Here is a 22,847-nt window from a genome sequence, read left to right as displayed (position 1 = left end):
ATAATACAGAATTCATGCCTGGAAGAGGGGCCAGATTCCTTGTGGGTTTTTGGCCCCCTTAAACCACCAAAACAGCCTGAAGAGGAAGTGGAATACACCCTATGAATCCGGTGCACTGGCCAGTGTGGAGTTGCTGGAAAGGCTCTTCTTCAGCCCTGCTCCCAGCAGAGGGAGCATTTGGGGGTTGTGCGTAGGGAGATGGGAGTGTGGCTGGACTGTGCTGTGCTCGGGCTAGTCTCACCTGGCTGATGGGGTCCCTAAGAGCCTGATCGTTGGGAACCCATTGCAGCCTGATCATAAATGTGAGTAGCCATGTGGCTGCTGTGATTTATTCTGGGGTTCTGGCAGATCCCAGCTGCCCGAAATATTACAGAGAGTATAAAGGTGACTTAAATCCATTTCTGTGCCATGTACTGCCATGTTCCTGTGCAGGGACAGAGGAACAGAGAATCAGGGCCTCGGTCTTTTAGATATGAGATGAAACCGAGTAAGTGGATATAAAAATGGTAGGAGATCTTTCTCTCAGACACAGAGTTCTGGCATGCCCTAGCCCAATACCAAATTGAGTAATTCTGCCTACTCAATATCCTGCCTCAGATCAAAAACTGTCAGGTAAAAGCGTTGTGAGATTGGCTTAAAAATAATAAATTCTGGTTTCTGACCCTTTAGGGAGCTGTCACTTCACATTTTCAAGCCTTTCTCCGTAATCACAAGGACTGGAAACGTACGTTTTTAATTTTAAATAAAAGCTGAGATTCCCGTGCAATCTCCTGATTCCAGCAGCTAGGGGTCTAAGAAACCCACTTGATATCATGAGAAGTTCTTCACACAGCGCACATTCAACTTGTGGAATTCCTTACCTGAGGAGGTTGTGAAGGCCAGGACTATAACAGCGTTTAAAAGAGAACTGGATAAATTCATGGAGGTTAAGTCCATAAATGGCTATTAGCCGGGATGGGTAAGGAATGGTGTCCCTAGCCTCTGTTTGTCAGAGGGTGGAGATGGATGGCAGGAGAGAGATCACTTGATCATTACCTGTTAGGTTCATTCCCTCTGGGGCACCTGGCATTGGTCACTGTCGGTAGACAGGATACTGGGCTCAATGGACCTTTGGTCTCTCCAAGTACAGCCGTTCTTATGTTCTTATGACTTGCGATAAAAATCACAGCAGCTCGCATCGCTGTAAATCCTATTTCCTGCAGGACCAGCTGGCTCCATAGCTTCATTTCCTGTCCCACACTGTGTAGCGTTGCTCTGAGCTGTTACAACAGCTGCTGTGTTCCATCCAAGAGGTGGATGCATTTCAGTGGTGGGGGAAAGGATTTCTGTATGGCTGCATGTGGTTGGTGGAGTGGCCTGTTTTGGGGGTTTGTGCTGCCGTTCATCACCATAGTATCTGAGCGCCTTCCTTGTGGGCCAATAGCAGTCGGGAAGTCCCTAGTGTATTTCATGGGGTTTCTGGCACACCTCCCTTTTTAGGGCAAAACCTCTGTTTTTTTAGATTTTATTACTATCCCCTGTGTGTTGGTTGGTAGGGTTTTAATGGGTGGAAATCTGGGGTCCTTAGTATGGAGCAAACCTATTAATATTTAACATGACAGCAGCATCCAGAGTTCTGAATCAGAAGCAGGGCCCCATTGTGCTGGATAATGCTACTCACATGTTGCTGATTATTTGATTTTCATCTTCCCAGCGGGTGCAGCAGGGAGCTATTTTGAGATATTAGTTTACTCCACATGTTTTCCTGGCAATTAAGATGGAATAAGTTACTGCCTTATATAGACCAACTATCCCTGTATTTTTAGCAAAATTATCATATTTCCATTCTGTCCCTCCACCCAAAAAAATAAAATCTCTCCTACACTGAATACGTTTCGGTGGAAGTAAAAGGTGTGTCCTTGTTTCCACTCCTGTCACGTATCTATTTATAGCTTTCCAATGTTTGCAGGCATTCTGTCTACATCCATTAGCCTTGATGAAGCCAGTAGTCTTCATGGTCCATATGGATGAGTGTTTGTGGCAGGTGCTCTTTAGCAGCAGAAAGTGTTGCCTAGTGGTTAGAGCAATGGACTGCGAGTCAGGAGAACGTAGGTGTCCCGTTCCAGGCTGTACAGCTTACTCAGGCCATGTCTACATCTAAAATTTTGCAGCGCTGGTTGTTACAGCTGTATTAGTACAGCTGTATAGGGCCAGCGCTGCAGAGTGGCCACACTTACAGCAACCAGCGCTGCAAGTGGTGTTAGATGTGGCCACACTGCAGCGCTGTTGGGCGGCTTCAAGGGGGGTTCCGGGACCGAGAGAGCAAACCGGGAAAGGAAACCAGCTTCGCCGCGGTTTGCTCTCTCGGTCCCGGAGCCAGCCAGCAAACCGCAGGGAAGGAGACCTGCTTGCTCGGGGTTCCGGGACCGAGAGAGCAAACCGGGAACGCCGCGGTTTGCTCTCTCGGTCCCGGAGCCAGCCAGCAAACCGCGGGGAAGGAGACCTGCTTGCTCGGGGTTCCGGGACCGAGAGAGCAAACCGGGAACGCCGCGGTTTGCTCTCTCGGTCCCGGAGCCAGCCAGCAAACCGCGGGGAAGGAGACCTGCTTGCTCGGGGTTCCGGGACCGAGAGAGCAAACCGGGAACGCCGCGGTTTGCTCTCTCGGTCCCGGAGCCAGCCAGCAAACCGCGGGGAAGGAGACCTGCTTGCTCGGGGTTCCGGGACCGAGAGAGCAAACCGCGGCGAAGCTGGTTTCCTTTCCCGGTTTGCTCTCTCGGTCCCGGAACCCCGAGCAAGCAGGTCTCCTTCCCCGCGGTTTGCTGGCTGGCTCCGGGACCGAGAGAGCAAACCACGGCGTTCCCGGTTTGCTCTCTCGGTCCCGGAACCCCGAGCAAGCAGGTCTCCTTCCCCGCGGTTTGCTGGCTGGCTCCGGGACCGAGAGAGCAAACCGCGGCGTTCCCGGTTTGCTCTCTCGGTCCCGGAACCCCGAGCAAGCAGGTCTCCTTCCCCGCGGTTTGCTGGCTGGCTCCGGGACCGAGAGAGCAAACCGGGAAAGGAAACCAGCTTGATTACCAGAGGCTTCCTCCTTCCACGGAGGTCAAGAAAAGCGCTGGTGAGTGTCTACATTGCATTACCAGCGCTGGATCACCAGCGCTGGATCCTCTACACCCGAGACAAAACGGGAGTACGGCCAGCGCAGCAAACAGGGAGTTGCAGCGCTGGTGATGCCCTGCAGATGTGGACACTCTCAAAGTTGCAGCGCTGTAACTCCCTCACCAGCGCTGCAACTTTCTGATGTAGACAAGCCCTCAGTGTGGATGTTGGGGGTGTCATAAACCTCTTTCTGGTGTCTGTTTCCCAACTTGCAGAATGGCGATGATGCTGGTCTAATTAACAGGGAGGCAAAATTCCTTCCTTTTTGTGCAGTTCTTTGGGGCCCTCGGTGGGCAAAGAGTTGGTAAGCACCCTAGAAACGCGGAGGAGGGAGTGGTGAGTGGTAGCGTCTTCCTTAACAACCAAGGATACAAAGACAAGTTGTGGGTGATGCTGGAGTTGAAGTGAGGAAGAAAACAGATTCCCTTGTTGGAATAGTGTTAAGGGAGGAAGATCGGAGTTTCCCTTGTTAGCCTGAATGGCACCATTTTTTGCCTATTGTATGAAAGGATGGTCTAGTGCAGGGTGGCCAACCTGAGCCTGAGAAGGAGCCAGAATTTACCAATGTACATTGCCAAAGAGCCACAGCAATACGTCAGCAGTTCCCCCACCTTGCTCCCAGCACCTCCCACCCACTGGCAGCCCTGCCTATCAGGGCATCCCCCTCTCTCCCCACAGCTCTTGATCAGCTGTTTCATGGCGTGCAGGAGGCTGGGAGGGAGGAGCTCAGGGGAAGGGATAGGGGCCTTAGGGAAGCGGTGGAGTGGGGGCAGAGCCAGGGGTTGAGCAGTGAGCAGCCCCCAGCACATTGGAAAGTTGGTACCTTTCACTCCAGCCCCAGAGTCAGTGCCTGTACAAGGAGCTGCATGTTAACTTCTGAAGAGCTGCGTGTGGCTCTGGAGTCCCAGATTGGCTACCCCTGGCCTAGTGGTTAGGGTGTTAGCCTGGCACTTGGGTGACCTGAGTTCAATTCCTTGTGTGACCACCTTGGGCTTGTCTATACTTGGAAATTAGTGCTCACTCAGGCAGGCTGTGATGTGAAAGCACAATAGCTGTCGCTGAGTAACTCTGTATGTGGACACGCTCTTTCTGGAACAAGCGTGTCGTGTTCCTGCTTCACTTACCCCTCGTTAAACAGGAACAAGACCCTCTTCTTCTGGAATAGAAGTGTCCACACACAAGGGCAGTTAATCAGGAACAACTCTGTATCCAAGCCCCTCCGTGGCTCGGGTCCTCGTGCATACACTGGGGCTAATGGCACTGCCCTGCCTCACACAGGAGAGATGGTGAGTGCTCAGCTACTGTTTCAATGGGGCTGTATCAGTAAAATTGGGACGGCTGGAACTGGACCTACGAAGCTGGCTTGTTCTTGCCTTCTGGGCTGTGACCCCCAGGTGAACATCACCAATTGCCTTAGGGGAAGGGGACAGTTTAGTTAACCCCATCCTGTTCCCTCTGCCTCGGTAACCCAGAGCATCCCATAAACCTATGCGCTGTTTCCTAAGCTGCCTCCTTTAGCAGTGCCATGTGACCCGGTGCAAAGAATTATGGGAGGACTGCAGTAGAGGTTGGCTGGTGGCTGATGTCTGAATGCTGGGGTGGCAGTTTGAAGGAAGAGTTCGCCTGTCTTGGTCGTGTCGGGCTGCTGTGAAGTGACAGTGATTGACTGGTGAACAGAGAGCAGAAAGGCTCAGGGCAGTTAACGGGCGGCTGCTGAATTCATCAGACTCTGACCAACTAATGGTATTGTGCCTCAGAAATCCAGGCCCTGAACGCCAGCCCCAGCTGTGCAAATGCAAACTGTGCTCCCTTTCAGAGGCAGTGGCCGTTGCTGTGTGGAGCACAGCTCCAGGGAGAGCACATTGACCAAGGCTCAAAGCATCGTCATTTTCCAGCACCTGCAGCCAAGAACAACATGTCCGGACTGGAGTCCCTTTGGGTCAGGAAGCTTTTGGCACAAACCGTGGTGCTATTAATCTGTCTGAGGCTTGGTGCTTGAAAACTCAGTCTCATGAGGCCGAGCTTCTCTAGTCCCTTAAACATAGCCCAGTTTGATCAAATCGCAGCGATGTGCTTTGTAATAGCTCCAGCAGCTTTGAGACATGAAAAAGAAAAAGACCTATTAGATCATCTTACCCAGCCAGCTGTGTCAGGACAGGATGGTTCCATGTGCCACGTATTTTGCAGCACTTTACCCAGTTCATCCTTAAGTGTCTTAGTGTGGGTCTGCTTCCCTTGTGAGTCTATCCTATAGCTTCGTAGATCTGATAAGAAGTCCCTTAAATCAGCCTAGATTCCCCCTTTTGAATTTCATCCCGGTATCCCTTGCTGAACGTCCTTGTACCACTCTCATTCTTCTGCTTCCTGTGCACTAAACGTCCTGGAAACCTTTGTAGTGGCTATCAGGTTATACACCCTTCACATCCCACTTAGCAGCTGCCTAGCCAAACTAGACTTACGGAACTCTTTGTATTTTCCCTCGTTAATCTCCCTTGTTAGCTTTCTGGAAGCATTTTTGAGCCTCTTCTCTGAACTTGCTCTCGTTTGTCTCTATCATCAGAGCTGGTTTTGTGGCTAAGGGGCTAGACAGGGACTTGAGAAATTAGGGTTCAATCCCTCACTTGGCCACAAACTTCCAGAGTGTTTTTGGGCAAGTCACTTCAGTATCTCTGTACCTTGTTTTCCCGATTGTAGAAATGTGTTGTTTTTCTCAGTCCCTGCCTGGTGAGAGTATCAGCTTTTTAGAGCAGGGTCGTTCTCACTATGTTTATATAGTGCCTGGCCCAGTGGGGCTGCAGGATCAGTCAGGGTCTCTAGGTCTCATTGCAGCAGAGAGAATGTTTCTGATCACAAAGTCCCGAGATTAGAGTACAGTATCCCATGGGTGCAGTATCCCTGCCATGTCCCAGGTGTGGAGAGGGACGTGCGCTTTCCTGACTCATTGGCCACTTTCTGCCATAGCGCATGCAAACTCATGTCTACTTTGCTGTCGTCTGGGTCTCTCGTGCTCCATTACTGCTTCCTGTGTTTCTCCCTCCCATTGTCAGTGTGTTCAGGTTATTTCTTCCTGTGTGTATTTCTGCGCTGAATCTGGTTTTATTTGCTCACCAATCCCCAGCTTCCTTAATAGGATTTTTCTGTCCTTCCTGGTGTTTGTAATTCCTCTCAGCTTTGGGCCTTGGCCGTTTTCAGTCTACTCCCTCTCCCAGATCAGAGAGGACCTTGTAGAAAACCAGACCCAGCACGATCCCCTGCATCACCCCCCTGTGCTCCTTCCCCCCACTCAATATGTTGTTGTTTGACTGCAATCCTTCAACTGATTGCCAGTCCTCACCGGCTGGAACCAAGTTCACACTCACCTCAACCATTGTGTGTGGTGTTTTGGGGCATGCACGGGCACAGGAGAACTAGCTGGTGATGCCAAGATGCTGTCACTCTTCATTCCCAGCCATTCTGGTAAGGTGAGTTCCATTGCAGCTAAGCTCGTTAATGAAAACAAAACGTACAATAGCTTTTTCAGCTGCTAGTTAAGTGGATGCCAGTGCTGGTCCGAGCTTCCAAGCAGGAGGGAATGGTTACATGCTGTTACAGGCTAGGGAACAGCCTCGTGAGATGGGCCCGCGTTTCGGGTACTCCCTTCTCCCCACCCCATTCAAGCCCTTTCAGCTCTCCCGAGACTTCAGGCAGAGTTGGTCATCCCCCTCCAGGGACTCGAGGCTGGAATACGCTTGTGAGTGGTGGGACAGCCTGGCCTCTTGGCCAGCGAGAACACCTGGCACTGGGAACCCAGAAAGGGCCCAAATGACCAGTCGATGCTTACGCTGCTTCCCAGTGACCCTTTTCAAACAGTGCGAACTTGCAAGGGGGAAAATGGCCAGTCTGTCCAAAAAGAAAAAAGCCCCGTGTGTGAGCCCTAGAGAAGGTGAACTGGGGTCCACAGAGAAACAAGGGGTCCTTTCATATTCAATAAGCCCTGTTCAGTTAGGAGAGGGGGAGAAGGGACTGAGGCCAAGTGGCTGGCGTTTGGGCTTATGGGAAGAGGAGGACTTAGAGTTTGGCTTCATTGGCAACTTCACAGTGAAACAAACATCAGCCTGAGCTTTCTCCCCACACTTGGCTGGTCTACGGGGTTGTCTGCCTGCCCTCCGCTGGCCCAGTCCCTAGTTCCCTCTGCCCCAGATCATGGACACTCCAGCCACTCGGCGAACAGAGTCAGCCTGCCAGCATGGGTCACCAGTCAGGAGACTAAGCAGAAGAATGTTAGCATGGTTGCTAGAAGCTGCCTCCCTGTTAAGAGATCTAGAATTTGTCCCCTTCTTATTCCATTACTTAATGCCCTTGGTTGTAGCCACATAGTGCCGGCTCCAGGCCACAACGCGCCAAGCGCATACTTGGGGCGGCACGCCGCGGGGGGCGCTCTGCTGGTTGCCGAGAGGGTGGCAGGCAGCTCCGGTGGACCTCCCACAGGCGTGCCTGCGGAGCGTCCGCTGGTCCCGCGGCTCCGGTGGAGCTTCTGCAGGCACCCCTGCGGGAGGTCCGAACCCCCCGCAGGGAAGCCTACGAGAATACCAGCATTCCCAGCCATCTCCTGCTAACATATTGTCCTTCACTGTGCTGGCCTAAATCCATGGAAATTGAGTGTAATGAGTTTATTTTCTGGCAGCCCTAGAGAATAGAAGTCAGAGGAAATATGGAGGGCTCTGCACCCCTTGCTCTGAGTTTGGAAGAACCTGTTGCTTGTTTGTATTGTTGCTTCTTGGCAGAGACTTTCTGGCTTATAGGCTGGAGCTCCAGTAGTTTGGGCCCAACTTGAAAACATCTAGGATATATGAGAGCATCTCTGACCACCTACACATGCTGATGCTCTGTTTCCAGGCACAGCTGAGGTAATCGTACGGGTGGGTTAAGTGCACATTGCACACCCACTTGGGGTGAAATTCCTCGGGTGAGAAAGCCCAGTGAAAGGCCCCCCGTGCAGTTTAAGCCCTTAGAGAAGGGGGCCTGACTGAGCACATGTGCTATGGAGACCCCTGCATCTGCTGTTATGGAAGGGATCTCTGTGCCAGCGCAAAGGGCACAAGTGGGGAGGACCGGGTTCCAGGAGGCGCGAGATGTACATTGATCCCGAGGCCCTAGCGGAATGTGCAAATAAGGCCTATCCCAAAGCCCTCTGAAGTCAACGCAGAGACTCTTTCAGGCTTCAGTGAGCTTTGGATCAAGCTTATAGCATGGAGCAGAGGCCCTGTGGAGGAGATGCACTGCAGCCCTGTGCTTTGGCCCCAGGACCAGAGCAGGATTTCATCATTTCTGCACTTCACCCTCATGAACCTCAGTTCTCCAGTTTAATGAGTCCTGTCTCTCATGTGCTGAGTACTAACATCCAGGCCCATGGACGTGCAATGTATATCCTGAATGCTGTGTATTTATTTTGAACATTGGTTAATAATTGCTGCAGGGTTTCTGAATGGCAGGGGAGCAGGTGCAAGGGCTTGTCTACTCAGAGAAGCTAATATGGATTATGGTAGGGTGTGACTTTAAAGTGGAATCGCTGTTCCTGATTAACAAAGTGGATTAAGCTTTCAGAGTTAGGCACTTTTATTCCAGAATAACAGCATCCACACAGAAGAAGTTAATTAGGAATCGTTAGGAATAACTCCCCATGTAGACAAGTCCTATGTGAGTGATGGGGTGGATACAGCTTGTACATATCTGGTAGACCTGTTGATCAATTGCCCAAACTCCTTCTCTAATTGCAGATCGACAGGACAGAGACAGCCGTGAATAACCTCAACCCAGCCTTCTCCAAGAAGTTCATCGTCGATTACCACTTTGAAGAAGTGCAGAAGCTGAAGTTTGCTCTCTTTGATCAGGACAAGTCGAGCATGCAGCTGTATGAGCATGACTTCCTGGGAGAATTCTCCTGCACCCTGGGCACGGTGAGGCTACTGTACAGCAATGCTGCGCCCCGGCTGCTAGCAGACACTTGTGTGCCTCCCTCAGTCAGAAGGATCCGTTACACCAAAACTCACAACCGTGTTTAGGTTACTCCCAGTCCCAAAGCAGCAATCACTTACCACAGGTCAATTGCAATTACAGGTCAATAGATCTCACACAAAAGTCAATGCTTGCAGCCAGTCGTATAATAAACCATCTTAAGATTTATTAACTAGGGAAAGGAAATAAGACCGTTATTTACAAGGTTTATGCAAGTAAACACACACCCACAAATGAGTTCGTCTTAAGTTCTAAAAGGTAATAGAAGCTTCTATAATAAGCAAGTTCTGTGTCCCTTAGGGCTAACCCAAGCTAAACACTGAGGATTTCTTGCTTCTGCCTAGAAAACCTTGCCCTCGAGAGCCCAAGCAGCAGAGAGAGAGTTTCTTCTTATTAGGGATTTTTATTCCCTTTCTCTGACCAGCCTTCCCAGCTGATGGAAGGCAATTCACTTGCGTGGTTCCTCTTCCTGGGGGGCGTGAGAGAGCAATCAGCAAGTCTTTTGTCCTCTTTGATGTTCCACAATAGTTCACCTGGCATTGATGGACCTTCTCTGTTGGGCAGGAAGTAACACCTTCTGCTGGAAGGTGGCATTTCACACTAGTTAACATCTTTCTTCCACTTGATGATTTACACCATTACAAAGGACTGCCATGCAAACACTTAAATATTCCTTTTATAACACGGGCTACAGATGTTATAAGTGAGATTATGAAATCCTTGTAAATTGCTGCATGTCTTAAAGTCTAATCACTAAACACATTCTTATCATTATAATTCCTATTTTAAGGATACTAACACACAGGTGAGCCAGACTGGTTCCTGTTATGTATTTGTCAGAGTTCAGTTGAGACCTAAGGGCCTTGGCGTGAGCTGACACCTCGTCTGCCAGCATCACAACCTCCACATCCACCTGCTGTAGCCTAGATTGTAAGGTCTTTGATGGCAAGACTGCCTTTTCCATAAGGCCAGGGCTACACAAGAGAAGGGTTGCTGGTATAACTCTACTGGCAAGCTCTGCTAGCTTAGAAACAGTTTATACCAACAAAAAGTGCATGTACTGGTATAGTTTATACCAGTTCGGCACGTGAAATAAGTTACACGGGCAGAAACACATTGATGGTGGTATAACTGCAGTTACACTGCTGGAAAAACCTTACAGAAATATTGCAAAAAATTGCACCCTGGCCACATAGCTACATCGGCAAGGGTTTCTAGAGTCGGCCTGGCCTACACATGCAGCCATGAGCACAGTGGGGCCTTCATCCCCGATTGGCGTTTGTAGGGACTACCACCATACAAATCATTCCACTTGAAGATTGACATCAGACCAGTTGCTTTCCCTTTGTTCATAGTCACTTTCACTTCCTAGAGCTGTTTTCCTGCCCCCAGCAATGTTTCAATACTCTCTCCAAAAAAAAAAAAGGCCACCCTGTTTTGCTTAGATTCCCTTGAAAACTTTTCTGTTCAGTTCTGTCAAAGTCTCTTATAAAGAAAAAACACCTGACATTCAGCACAAACTATTCTGAGCTCCAGCTGATGTTCTGATTAACTAAGGTCAGTGATTCTCAAGTTTTTTCCCCCAACGGGGCCCAATGTTACAGTGAAAACTTTCTGGATCGCCCTTCCCTCCAGCCATAAAGAGAGGGTTGCAAGAAGGCTGTGAGCTCCTGGCCATATCCAGTTAACTTGTCTGTGTGTGTTCTACACCTGGTGGATTAATGCTGGAATCGAGCCCCTGACTGGGGCGTCTTGCTGGAGCACGATTGCTTTGTGGCTCTTGATGGTCTCGCAGTGGACAGCAGGTTGTTGCTGTGATGGTCTGGCAGCCCAGAATAACCATGGGGACAAATTGGAATGTCAATACTTACTTTGGTGTAACTGACTAGACAAGATGCAGTGCAGTGGAGTGTCAGGCTCAAGGGACTCAGCTGAGAGGGGTGGTGGCTTCTTTCACTGGAGTTTGATCAACTGCTTTTTACCCTTGTAGGGTTTTATGAAACCTGCCCAGTTTTGAGGTCCAGGCAGCTATTAGAAGGGACAGGAAGCTGCCTTAGGTACAGATAACCTGGCTCTGAAGAGCCACTAGAAAAAGCATTTGACTTCCCCTTTTAATTTCCCTTTTGCATCAGAGCTCTGTTAGATTAGTTTGGAGTGTTTTGTTGCACCTTATTAATTCTGCAGCTGGATTTAAAGGGAAGACTGTTTCGTTCCATGACCCCAAACACCTCTGCAGCCGTGCGAACTAAAACTATGAGGCATGATCAAATCTCATGCTTCAGGGCACAAGCAGAAAGCCTGCCACAGTTAGGAAGCAACTTTTAACCTCTGATGTGCAGCGTTGCATAAATGCCTATTTTCACTGAAGGTTTTGGGTTTTTTTTGCCTGTCTCTGAAGCAATCGCTTTTGGCCAGTGCTGGAGCAAAGATATCAGACTAGCTGGAATGATGGCCTGGTCCTGTAAGGAAAATCCTGTAGTCCTTGATGCGATGAGACCTGGCTTAGGTTATGTTTACACTTCAAACTGCATCAGGAAGGCTGCAGCGCTTCAGTGTCGACATTCACTATAGCTGTGGGACGGGTTCTTCCACCACAGCAGTGAATCCACCTCCCCAGGAGGCGGTCGCTAGATTAATGGAAGAATTCTAGCAGTGACCTAGTGCTGTCTACTCTGGAGGTTAGGCTGCATAGCTGCAATTCTTGGGGGTGTGGATTTTTCACACCGCTAGGGGATGTAGCTATGCTGATATAAATGTTCAGGGTAGACCAGCCCTGACTGTTGCATCTGACATGCGTCTGACAAAGTGGATATTCACCCACGAAAGCTTATGCACCAATACGTCTGTTAGTCTATAAGGTGCCACAGGGCTCTCTGTCACTTTTTAGAGATCCAGACTAACCCCTCTGATACTTGTTGCCTTTAATGTCTTCTTCCTTGATTAGAGGAGTGGTCTGTCTTCCAGAGGGGGGTGAGCTCTACTGAGAATCCATGATAAAATCCAGTTAGACCTGTGCCACCATCTCTTATCTCATCTGGGTGGAAACTGCTCTGGCCTTGGATTGGAGCTGGAAATTGCAGGAAAGCACTTTAACTAAGTGAATTTTTCCCTCTAATGCTGCTGCTAGTGCTCAAATTACACATAATGCCGTATTGCAGCTAAGTAGATTGCAGAGGGTTATTTCAGCTTCCGAATAGCTGTTTTCAGGCTTCTTAGGAAGAGAACTGGGAATTATCCAATATATATCCACTTCATAGTATGACCAGTGCTGCTTCTCGTTCGGGATCTGCTGAGGCAAAATGCAGAAACGACAGGAGTTTGGGACTGCCCAGTATTCTGCGGGATTGAGTCCTTAGTTAGTGAGGAAATCAGTCATCAATGGAAGAGCAAAACTGGCAGAGAAAGGAATTTTACTGTCATGCTTCTATGAAATTATTTAAACAAGGGGGAGGGGTTCAAAAAGTAAGTCTGTATCCTACGTTGGTGCAAATCACTGTAGCTCCATTGACTTCAATAGAACTGTGCCCACGTACGCTGGCTGAGGATACGGCCCATAGTTTGAATTGAGTACAGTGTTCTTTCACTCGGCCTAAAGTGTTGGGTAGTGTTGCTGTGCACCATTTAACTGGTGCCACGTTCCACCGTAGAGACAGCTGCATTTTGAGTGGGGTGAGCTTTTTCCCCTGAATATATCGTTTAAGAACCCAGTCCTGTGAGCTGCCAAGCACACGCCATTAGACTTTAGGAGGGGCCAATGGTGTTTTGCATAAAACAGGAGCAAGGCCTATGCTTTTAAAGAGCTTTGGGAAGGAAGAACTTGATGCAAATGTGCATTGGTGAGAATGGTGACATTAATCAAGTACCGTGTCTCTGTGGTCCTTTTAAAATACGTTTTGAAAAGGTGCGACTGTGAACCTGTCACGAGAATTGGCTAATTTAGGCCACGATCAGTTTCTCCTCACATTGTTTTTGATCATTTAGACCATTACATCTCTGTTTTTTTATGGCTTCCTTAGATTGTCTCAAGCAAGAAGATAACAAGAACACTACTTCTGGGAAATGGGAAGCCAGCTGGAAAGGGGATGATAACGGTACAGTTACTGATTTATTATATATATTGTGTGGGAATGTAGATAATAGACACAGTGCGGTCTGCCTGATAGTGCGCTGGATTGGGACTCCGTAAACCTGAGTTCTATTTTCTGCAAGTCGCTTCACCTTTCTGAGCTTCCATTTCCTCTCGTAGCTTTTGTCTATTTAGATTGTAAGCATTTGGGGGTAGGGACGGCCTCTTGCTTCGTTTTTGTACAGGGTTTAGTACAATGGGCCCCTTTTCTTAGCTGGGGCCCGGGGCACTGAAATAACAAAATCTAAATCTCTGGGTAAGTACAAAGTAATATGCTTTTCTTGTTATGCACATGGTCTCTCTCCAAACCTCCCTGAGACAGACTGAGATAAAGGGGTTGATTATATTACGCTGCTGATAATCAGTGGGTTTTTTGTAGTAAGAGGACAGGACTTACAACTTAGCAACAGGTCTCTTAGCAACAGCATCGCTCACAATCCCCCCAGGTGGTGGCTTTCCCATTGTTGGTATATGTAACAATCATTTCTTTACACGAAGAGGATAGATTTAGGTCTGGTTTTTGACCATTGGCTCTTCTAAATGTTAGATCTGAGCTCTGTCAGATTTTTAGCTGGGTGACAACAGTCCGGCTGAAGAGCTTTTCCTTCTATGTTACGTGAGGTGGTTAAAGGGTATTGAAATTAAGACTGGTTTTAAACAGAATGGCTAAGCGTGGCTGCTGCAGTGTGTCTGTATTGCTATTCACTGTAGAAATGGGTAAGATGGTAACAGGATTTCGCTAACTTTAAAAGAACATAAGAACGGCCATACTGGGTCAGACCAGTGGCCCATCTAGCCCAATCTCCTGTCTTCTGTCAGTGGCCAGTGCCAGGTGCTTCAGAGGGACCGAAGAGGATAGGTAATCATCAAGTGATCCACCCTGTTTGTCCAGTTGCAGCATCTGGAGTCAGAGGCTTAGAAGCGCCCAGAGCATGGGGTTGCATCCCTGACCATCTTGGCTAATAGCCGTTGATGTACCTATTCTCCATGATCTTATCGAGTTCTTTTTTAATCTAGTTATAGTTTTAGCCTTCACAACATCCTCTGGCAAAGAGTTCCGCAGACTGTGCATTGTGTGAAGAAATACTTCCTTTTGTTTGTTTTAAACCAGCTGCCTATTAATTTAATTCGGTGACTCCTGGTTCTTCTGTTATATGAAAGAGTAAATAACACTTCCTTATTCACTTTCTCCACACCAGTCATGATTATAGAGACACCTTTCATATTCCCCCTTCCTCGTGTCTTTTCTAAGCTGAACAATCCTAGTCTTTTTAATCTCTGCTCGTATGGAACAGCTTCCATACCCTTACTCAGCTTTGTTGCCCTTCTCTGTACCTTTTTCATTTCTAATATATCTTTTTTGAGATAGGGTGACCAGAACTGCAGGCAGTATTCAAGGTGGGTGGGCGTACCATGGATTTATATAGTGGCGTTCCCATGTTTACGGTCTTATTATCTATCCCTTTCCTAATGGGTCTTAACAGTGATGGGTTTTTTGACTGCTGCTGCACATTAAGCTGATGTTTTCAGAGAACAATCCACAATGACTCCAAGATCTTTCTTGAGTGGTAACTGCTAACTCAGACCCCATCATTTTGTATGTATAATTGGGATTATGTTTTCAAATATATGTTGCTTTGCATTTATCTACACTGAATTTTATCTGCCATTTTGTTGCCCAATTTCCCACTTTTGTGAGATCCTTTTGTAACTCTTCACAGCCTGTGTAGGGAACCGCGGAAGATTGTGTTACGGCCTAGCTAGGGTATTTTCGCTTTCTCACTGTAGGACACAGCACGCCAGTCATAACCTGCTTTAATTGGTTAGAACCGCTTTGCATGGCCTTTGGCCAAGGAGCGAACACAGCTTGTAAAAAGTCCCTATTTGCTTATCCATAAATTGTTTTTTAATTTTATATATATAGCTGCATGGTCCTAGTCCCGCCTTTAAACTCCATACCAAGCCAAGCTTCGGTGCACTGGGTTCCCCACCTCCATAACAGCAACACCAAAAGTCCCTGTTGCGGGTATGTCACTTTACCTTCATTAAAGCCAATAACTCACAGTGTATGTAAGCCTTGTTCTTGCAAAGCACCCTGGGTAGGCCTGTAGCCTCCCAAAAACGTTACAGCCTGCTTTGAACTTAACTATCGTGAGTACTTCTGTATCACCTGCAAACGTTGCCACTTCACCATTTGTCTTTTTCCAGATCATTTGTGAATATGTTGAGCAGCACTGATCCCAGTATAAATCCTTGGAGGGCACCACTATTTACCTCTCTCCAGTCTGAAAACTGACCATTTATTTCTACCCTTCGTTTCCTGTCTTTTAACCAGTTACTGATCCAATAGAAACCATCCATCTTATCCTATGACTGCCTAGTTTGCTTACGAGACCTTTGGTGAGGGACCTTGCCAAAGGCTTTCTGAAAGTTTAAGTACACTATATCCACTACATCACCCTTGTCAGCATGTTTGTTGACCCCCTCAAAGAACTGTAATAAATAGATGAGGCATGATTTTCCTTTACAAAAGCCGTGTTGACTCTTCCCCATGTGCCTGGTAATTCTTTTCTTTACTAAAGTTTCAAGCAGTTTGCCTGGTACTGAAGTTGCCAGGATCACTTCTGGGGTCTTTTTAAAAAATCTTAAAAAGGCGAAAGAAAATGCAATGGCAAAATTAATGAGCAGTACGTAATTCATATGTCTTTCCTGATTAATTTCAGAGTAGCAGCCATGTTAGTCTGTATCCGCAAAAAGAACAGGAGTACTTTGTGACACCTAAGAGACTAACAAATTTATTTCAGCATGAGCTTTCATGAGGTACAGCTCACTTCTTCGGATGCATAGAATGGAACACACAGACAGGAGATATTTATACATGCAGAGAACATGAAAAGGTGGAAGTATGCATACCAACAGGAAGAATCTAAGCAATTGAGATGAGCTATCATCAGCAGGAGAAAAAAACCTTTTGAAGTGATAATTAAGATGACCCATAGAAGGTGTGAGGAGAACTTAACATAGGGAAATAGATTCAGTTAGTGTAATGACCCAGCCATTCCCAGTCTCTGTTTAAGCCTGAGTTAATTGTATCTAATTTGCATATTAATTTGAGTTCAGCAGTCTCTCTTTGGAGTCTGTTTCTGAAGGTTTTTGGTGCAAAATTGCCACCTTCAAGTCTGTCACTGAGTGAGTGGTTAGAGAGGTTGAAGTGTTCTCCCACTGGTTTTTGAATGTTATGATTCCTGATGTCAGATTTGTGTCCATTTATTCTTTTGCATAGAGACTGTCCGGTTTGGCCAATGTACATTGCAGAGGGACATTGCTGGCACATGATGGCATATATCACGTTGGTAGATGTGCAGGTGAACGAGCCCCTGATGGCGTGGCTGATGTGATTAGGTCCTATGATGGCGTCACTTGAATAGATATGTGGACAGAACTTGCTTCGGGCTTTGTTGCAAGGATAGGTTCCTGGGTTAGTGTTTATGTTGTATGGTGTGCGGTTGCAGGTGAGTATTTGTTTCAGGTTGGGAGGTTGTCTATAAGTGAGGACTGGCCTCTCTCCCAGGATCTGTGAGAGTGATGGAATCATCTTTAAAGATAGGTTGTAGATCTTTGATGCGCTGGAGAGGTTTTAGTTGGGGGCTGTAGGTGATGGCTAGTGGTGTTCTTTTATATTCTTTGTTGGGCCTGTCCTGTAGTAGGTGGCTTCTGGGATTCCTCTGCCTCTGTCAATCTGTTTTTTTCACTTCAGCAGGTTGGTATTGTAGTTTTAAGAACGCTTGATAGAGATCTTGTAGGTGTTTATCTCTGTCTGAGGGATTGGAGCAAATACGGTTATTTCTTAGAGCTTGGCTGTAGACAATGGATCGTGTGGTGTGTCCTGGATGGAAGCTGGAGGCATGTAGGTAAGTATAGCGGTCAGTGGGTTTCCGGTATAGGGTGGTGTTTATGTGACCATCGCTTATTAGCACAGTAGTGTCTAGGAAATGGACCGCTTGTGTGGATTGGTCTAGGCTGAGGTTGATGTTGGGATGGAAATTGTTAAAATCATGGTGGAATTCCTCGAGGACGACTTTTCCATGAGTCCAGATGATGAAGATGTCATCAATGTAGCGCAAGTAGAGTAGGGGCGTTAGGGAACGAGAGCTAAGGAAGCGTTGTTCTAAGTCAGCCATAAAGATATTGGCATACTGTGGGGCCATGCATGTCAGCGGCACTGTGAGACAGGCCAGTCCTCGCTTATAGACAACCTCCCAACCTGAAGCAAATACTCACCTGCAACCGCACACCATACAACATAAACACTAACCCAGGAACCTATCCTTGCAACAAAGCGCGATGCCAGCTCTGTCCACATATCTATTCAAGTGACACCATCATAGGACCTAATCACATCAGCCACGCCATCAGGGGCTCATTCACCTGCACATCTACCAACGTGATATATGCCATCATGTGCCAGCAATGCCCCTCTGCCATGCACATTGGCCAAAACGGACAGTGTCTATGCAAAAGAATAAATAGACACAAATCTAACATCAGGAATCATAATATTAAAAAAACAATGGGAGAACACTTCAACCTCTCTAGCCACTCAGTGACAGACTTGAAGCTAGTAATTTTGCAACAAAAAAACTTCAAAAACAAACTCCAAAGAGAGACTGCTGAATTCATATTAATATGCAAATTAGATACAATTAACTTAGGTTTAAAAGAGAAACTGGGAATGGTTGGGTCATTACACTAATTGAATCTATTTCCCTATGTTAAGTTCTCCTCACACCTTCTATGGGTCATGTTATTATCACTTCAAAAGTTTTTTTTCTCCTGCTGACAATAGCTCATCTCAATTGATTAGACTCTTCCTGTTGGCATGCATACTTCCATCTTTTCATGTTCTCTGTATGTATAAATATCTCCTGTCTATGTGTTCCATTCTGTGCATCTGAAGAAGTGAGCTGTAGCTCACAAAAGCTCATGCTGAAATAAATTTCTTAGTCTCTAAGGTGCCACATGTACTCCTGTTCTTTTTCCTGATTAAGTCTCTCTCGACCCTGCCCTTGGCACTTACTTTGGAAGAATTGAGCCAGATTAAAGGGTCACTTGTCAAGTTTTTAAAAAAACACATTTGTTTCAAAAAATAATTCCTCACGTCTTGCTAATACCTTGGATTACTAAGACTGAAAGGGTTTTAAATGTCTAATTCACTCTGTACAATTTATGTAATTTACTATTTTGCATTTAAATCTGGTTGGGTAGTGAAAATAAACTAGTTAAGTTTAAACTTCTGCTTTTAGTCAGTTTCTCTTTCTGGTTCTCATACATAATGCTGCAGTGTTTAAACAGTGTTGCAGTGTTAGCATGGCAAACACTGGAATGCAATAATCTTCCACGTAAACAGTAACATGAAAACACCCTGCTGTTTTTGGCTCTTGTAAACGTTAGTTTGCACAAAACATAAAGTTTGCACCTGTGGTGTCCCTTTCACTTTTTAAAGAAAATGTTGTTTCTGTAAAAGTGGCGAATGCATTAGAAGTACCTAAGACCGTTATAGAAGAGGTTAATGTCAAATGCTGGTCGTGTCTCTTCGGATTTTCCCTCTTAATATAAACTCCCCCACCATCATGTTTGTGGGGATTGAATTTGGGATCTTCAGCACAGACAGACAGGCGTCTTCCGCTTGAACTAAAGGCTTGTCTACACGATGTTATGATAGGATCGTTAATTTGGGCAATTGATCGTGGATTACCACCAGATAGGTCTGCTCAATGGTCTGCGGGGAGATGTTGGATGGGATGGGAAGGGAACTGAGTTACTGCAGAGTGCTGGCTGGTGAGTCTTGCCCACATGCTCAGGGTTTAGCTGATCGCCATATTTGGAGTCGGGAAGGAATTTTCCTCCAGGGCGGATTGGCAGGGGCCCTGGAGGTTTTTCGCCTTCCCCTGCAGCGTGGGGCACGGGTCACTTGCTGGTGGATTCTCTGCAGCTTGAGGTCTTCAAACCAATTTTGAGGATTTCAATAACTCGGTCCTGGGTTAGGGGTTGTTATAAAATTGGATGGGTGGGGTTCTGTGGCCTGCCTTGTGCAGGAGGTCAGACTAGATGATCATATTGGTCCCTTCTGACCTATGAGTCTATGAGTCTATGAGAAGTGCTACGTCAGTGCAGCTGCGCTGCTGTAGTGCATCTGGTGAAGATGCTCTGTGCCGACGGGAGAGGCGGTATAATATACCCACCCTTGTGAGAGGTGGTAGCTATGTCTGCGAGAGAAGTTCTCCTGCCAATACAGCGCTGGCCACACTGGCGCTTAGGTTGGTGTAATTTACGTCAGTCGGGAGGGGTGGCTTATTCACACCCCCGAGCGACATAAGTTATGCCGAAGTGTGTGGTGGTGTAGACCTGGCCTAAAGGATTAACTCTGCTAGCAGTAGTAGGCTCTTATCCTGTGGGCCAGCTGCGAAGAGGTGACACAGAACCCTGAGCCAGCATGTTAGCTGAGCAGTAGGCAGTTGCTTAGCAACTTGGCACTCTCGACCTGGCTTTTACTGTAGCATGAGTTATATCCCAGGTGTCTTGGAATATGGTTGTTTCTTCTACCGGGTTCTGAGTCCCATGTTTCTGAGTGTTCCTAGGGAGATGGAGAGCAGTTGTCTTTAATGGAAGATGGAGCAGGGATATATTAGTGTATGTGTTGAGGCAGTGGGCTGTTCCTTTAATTCTCGGAGCTCTTGGTTGCTGTCTGGGAGCTCTTTCTGTTTCAGTCCTGCCAGCCCTCCTGGTGCTCCTCCGGTTTTGTGTGTGTCCGAGGGTCCCCTGCCGAGTCTGAATCTCCACATTCCTTTCTGCCCGATTAGACTAGTGACCTTGCTGGCTGCTTCATTATGCAAATGGAGCCCATGCGAATGCACTGTGCTGTGGAGGGCTTTCATCTCCCTTCCCGATCAGCAGCTTGAAAGGAATTATTCAATGTGTCGGAAGAGATCTTCATCTCTGCCCAGATCGCCCGCCGTGTACGCAGCCAATCGCCAGTCTAGGAGTGGGGGTAGGGGTTGGGGGTGGGTAAGCAGGGCTATAGAAGGTCCACTGGCACATGGCATCGCTTAGTTATCTTGAGTGCTTCAAATGTTCAAAGCGCTGGCCCAAACGTTAACCAGACGTTACACGTCCCCTGTCTCGTGAGCAGTTATTTTCCCCATGTTACTGATGGGGAACTGAGGAACATGGATTTTAAGGACGGGGTTTACAGAAGCATCAGTGATTGAGGAGCAGAATCCCTGTTAATTCTCACACATCCTGAGCCATTCTCCACTCAGGAATGCACCAGCATCCTCATAATACTTGTCAAGTATCAGAGGGGTAGCCGTGTTAGTCTGGATCTGTAAAAGCTGCAAAGAATCCTGTGGCACCTTATAGACTAACAGACGTTTTGGAGCATGAGCCTTCGTGGGTGAATACTCACTTCCTCAGATGCATGTAGTGGAAATTTCCAGGGGCAGGTATATATATGCTAGCAAGCAAGCTAGAGATAACAAGGTCAGTTCAATCAGGGAGGATGAGGCCCTGTTCTAGCAGTTGAGGTGTGAAAACCAAGAGAGGAGAAACTGGTTCTGTAGTTGGCAAGCCATTCACAATCTTTGTTCAATCCTGAGCTGATGGTGTCAAATTTGCAGATGAACTGAAGCTCAGCAGTTTCTCTTTGAAGTCTGGTCCTGAAGTTTTTTTGCTGCAGGATGGCCACCTTACGGTCTGCTATAGTGTGGCCAGGGAGGTTGAAGTGCTCTCCTACAGGTTTTTGTATATTGCCATTCCTAATGTCTGATTTGTGTCCATTTATCCTTTTCCGTAGAGACTGTCCAGTTTGGCCGATGTACATAGCAGAGGGGCATTGATGGCATATGATGGCGTATATTACATTGGTGGATGTGCAGGTGAATGAACCAGTGATGGTGTGGACACAAATCAGACATTAGGAATGGCAATATACAAAAACCTGTAGGAGAGCACTTCAACCTCCCTGGCCACACTATAGCAGACCTTAAGGTGGCCATCCTGCAGCAAAAAAACTTCAGGACCAGACTTCAAAGAGAAACTGCTGAGCTTCAGTTCATCTGCAAATTTGACACCATCAGCTCAGGATTGAACAAAGACTGTGAATGGCTTGCCAATTACAGAACCAGTTTCTCCTCTCTTGGTTTTCACACCTCAACTGCTAGAACAGGGCCTCATCTTCCCTGATTGAACTGACATCGTTATCTCTAGCTTGCTTGCTAGCATATATATACCTGCCCCTGGAAATTTCCACTACATGCATCTGAGGAAGTGGGTATTCACCCACAAAAGCTCATGCTCCAAAACGTCTGTTAGTCTATAAGGTGCCACAGGATTCTTTGCTGCTCATAATACTTGTGGCACTGCAAGGCATGGGAATGCGTGCCCCTAAATCACTTAGGTGCTTTTGAAATGTCCACCCCCAGTGACTTGACCAATGTCTCGAGGCTTGTCAGCATCAGTGATTTGACCAATGTCCCAAGGCTTGTAAGCATCAGAGCCTGCAACTCTAGGTGTCATGAGTAGAACTGGCTGCAACTTGGGATTTTTGGTTCCTGGGATATTTCAAAATTCGACTTAGTTCTGATGTGGAGCTGCGGATCCTGTAATCCCATGTTCCCCAGGACCCCACTAGGAAACCGGGCAGGGTTCTCTCAGAGCCCTGCCTGGGACTTGGAAAAAGTCCATCAAACCTGAACCATTCTCACAAAACATTTCAGGTTTGACAGACCAGCGTTATCCAATGAAACTGTCGTCGGAAAATTCCCGGCCAGCTCTGCTCACAAGTGATCTGGTTGGTTGAGTGCAACTTTTCACTCGTTCTGTTTCCGGTGTAATCGTTCATGGGAATTAGGCTTTTTAAACTTTGCTTTCTGCAAGCAGTTGAGAGTGGGCACTTTAGGTTTGCTTTCCACGAGGTTTGGTGCCAGCAGTACCCAGTGGAGACACTTGGGGAAGGCAGACCCAAAGGGAACGCAAATACAACTGGAGTAATTGATTCCAACATTCTAACAAATATCCATAGGAAAATGTTCATCCCAGTCCACTGTTCACACAGGCCTACTGCTAAGTGTATAGCAATTGAAATCACCTTCTAAATGGTTAGACCAAAGGGCCACTGAAAAGGATCTGGCCCTTGAGGTTTTTGTGGAGGGGAAGGAATTTAATGCCTAAATCATGTTTAGAGTAAATAGAGAAATTCAGATGATTAAAGAAGCTGCTTTAAAAAATAAATGGCCCCATGCCAAGTGTCCCATGTGTGATAAGGTTGTCCTTGGAAACCAAAGATTTGAGTGGCTGTTGCAAATTGTGCATTGACAAAGGCCCTTCCTTGTGTTCAGGATGTGGAAGAATTTCCAATGTGTGTGGATGATGATGAGATCGAAAGGAAGCTAACGGAGGTATCGTGCATGAATCTGATGGGAAACCTTCTAGCAGAGTGTGCTGGAAGGAGATTTATTTTACTGTCGTGTTTAAGAGGAGAGTGACTGCAGAATGTGTCTGCTGCTCTCTGTTGTTCTGGTAGGTCTAATTCGGAGTA

General features: G+C 47.1%; 1 protein-coding gene across 3 annotated transcripts in view; it reads left to right on the top strand.

The window, feature by feature from the left end:
* Positions 1 to 22,847, top strand: part of CPNE2 (copine 2) — a 179,835-nt gene that overhangs the window by 66,243 nt on the left and 90,745 nt on the right. For all 3 annotated transcript variants that reach the window (XM_030581443.1, XM_030581445.1, XM_030581444.1), the window contains exons 3-4: positions 8,889 to 9,068; positions 13,143 to 13,217. In XM_030581443.1, the coding sequence (XP_030437303.1) occupies positions 8,889 to 9,068; positions 13,143 to 13,217 (255 nt within the window). The remainder of the gene's footprint in view (positions 1 to 8,888; positions 9,069 to 13,142; positions 13,218 to 22,847) is intronic.

The sequence above is a fragment of the Gopherus evgoodei genome, chromosome 12 (genome assembly GCF_007399415.2).
Source record: "Gopherus evgoodei ecotype Sinaloan lineage chromosome 12, rGopEvg1_v1.p, whole genome shotgun sequence".
NCBI lineage: Eukaryota > Metazoa > Chordata > Testudines > Testudinidae > Gopherus > Gopherus evgoodei.
Note: the sequence above shows the minus strand (reverse complement) of the source record. Positions and strands in the feature narration are given on the sequence as shown.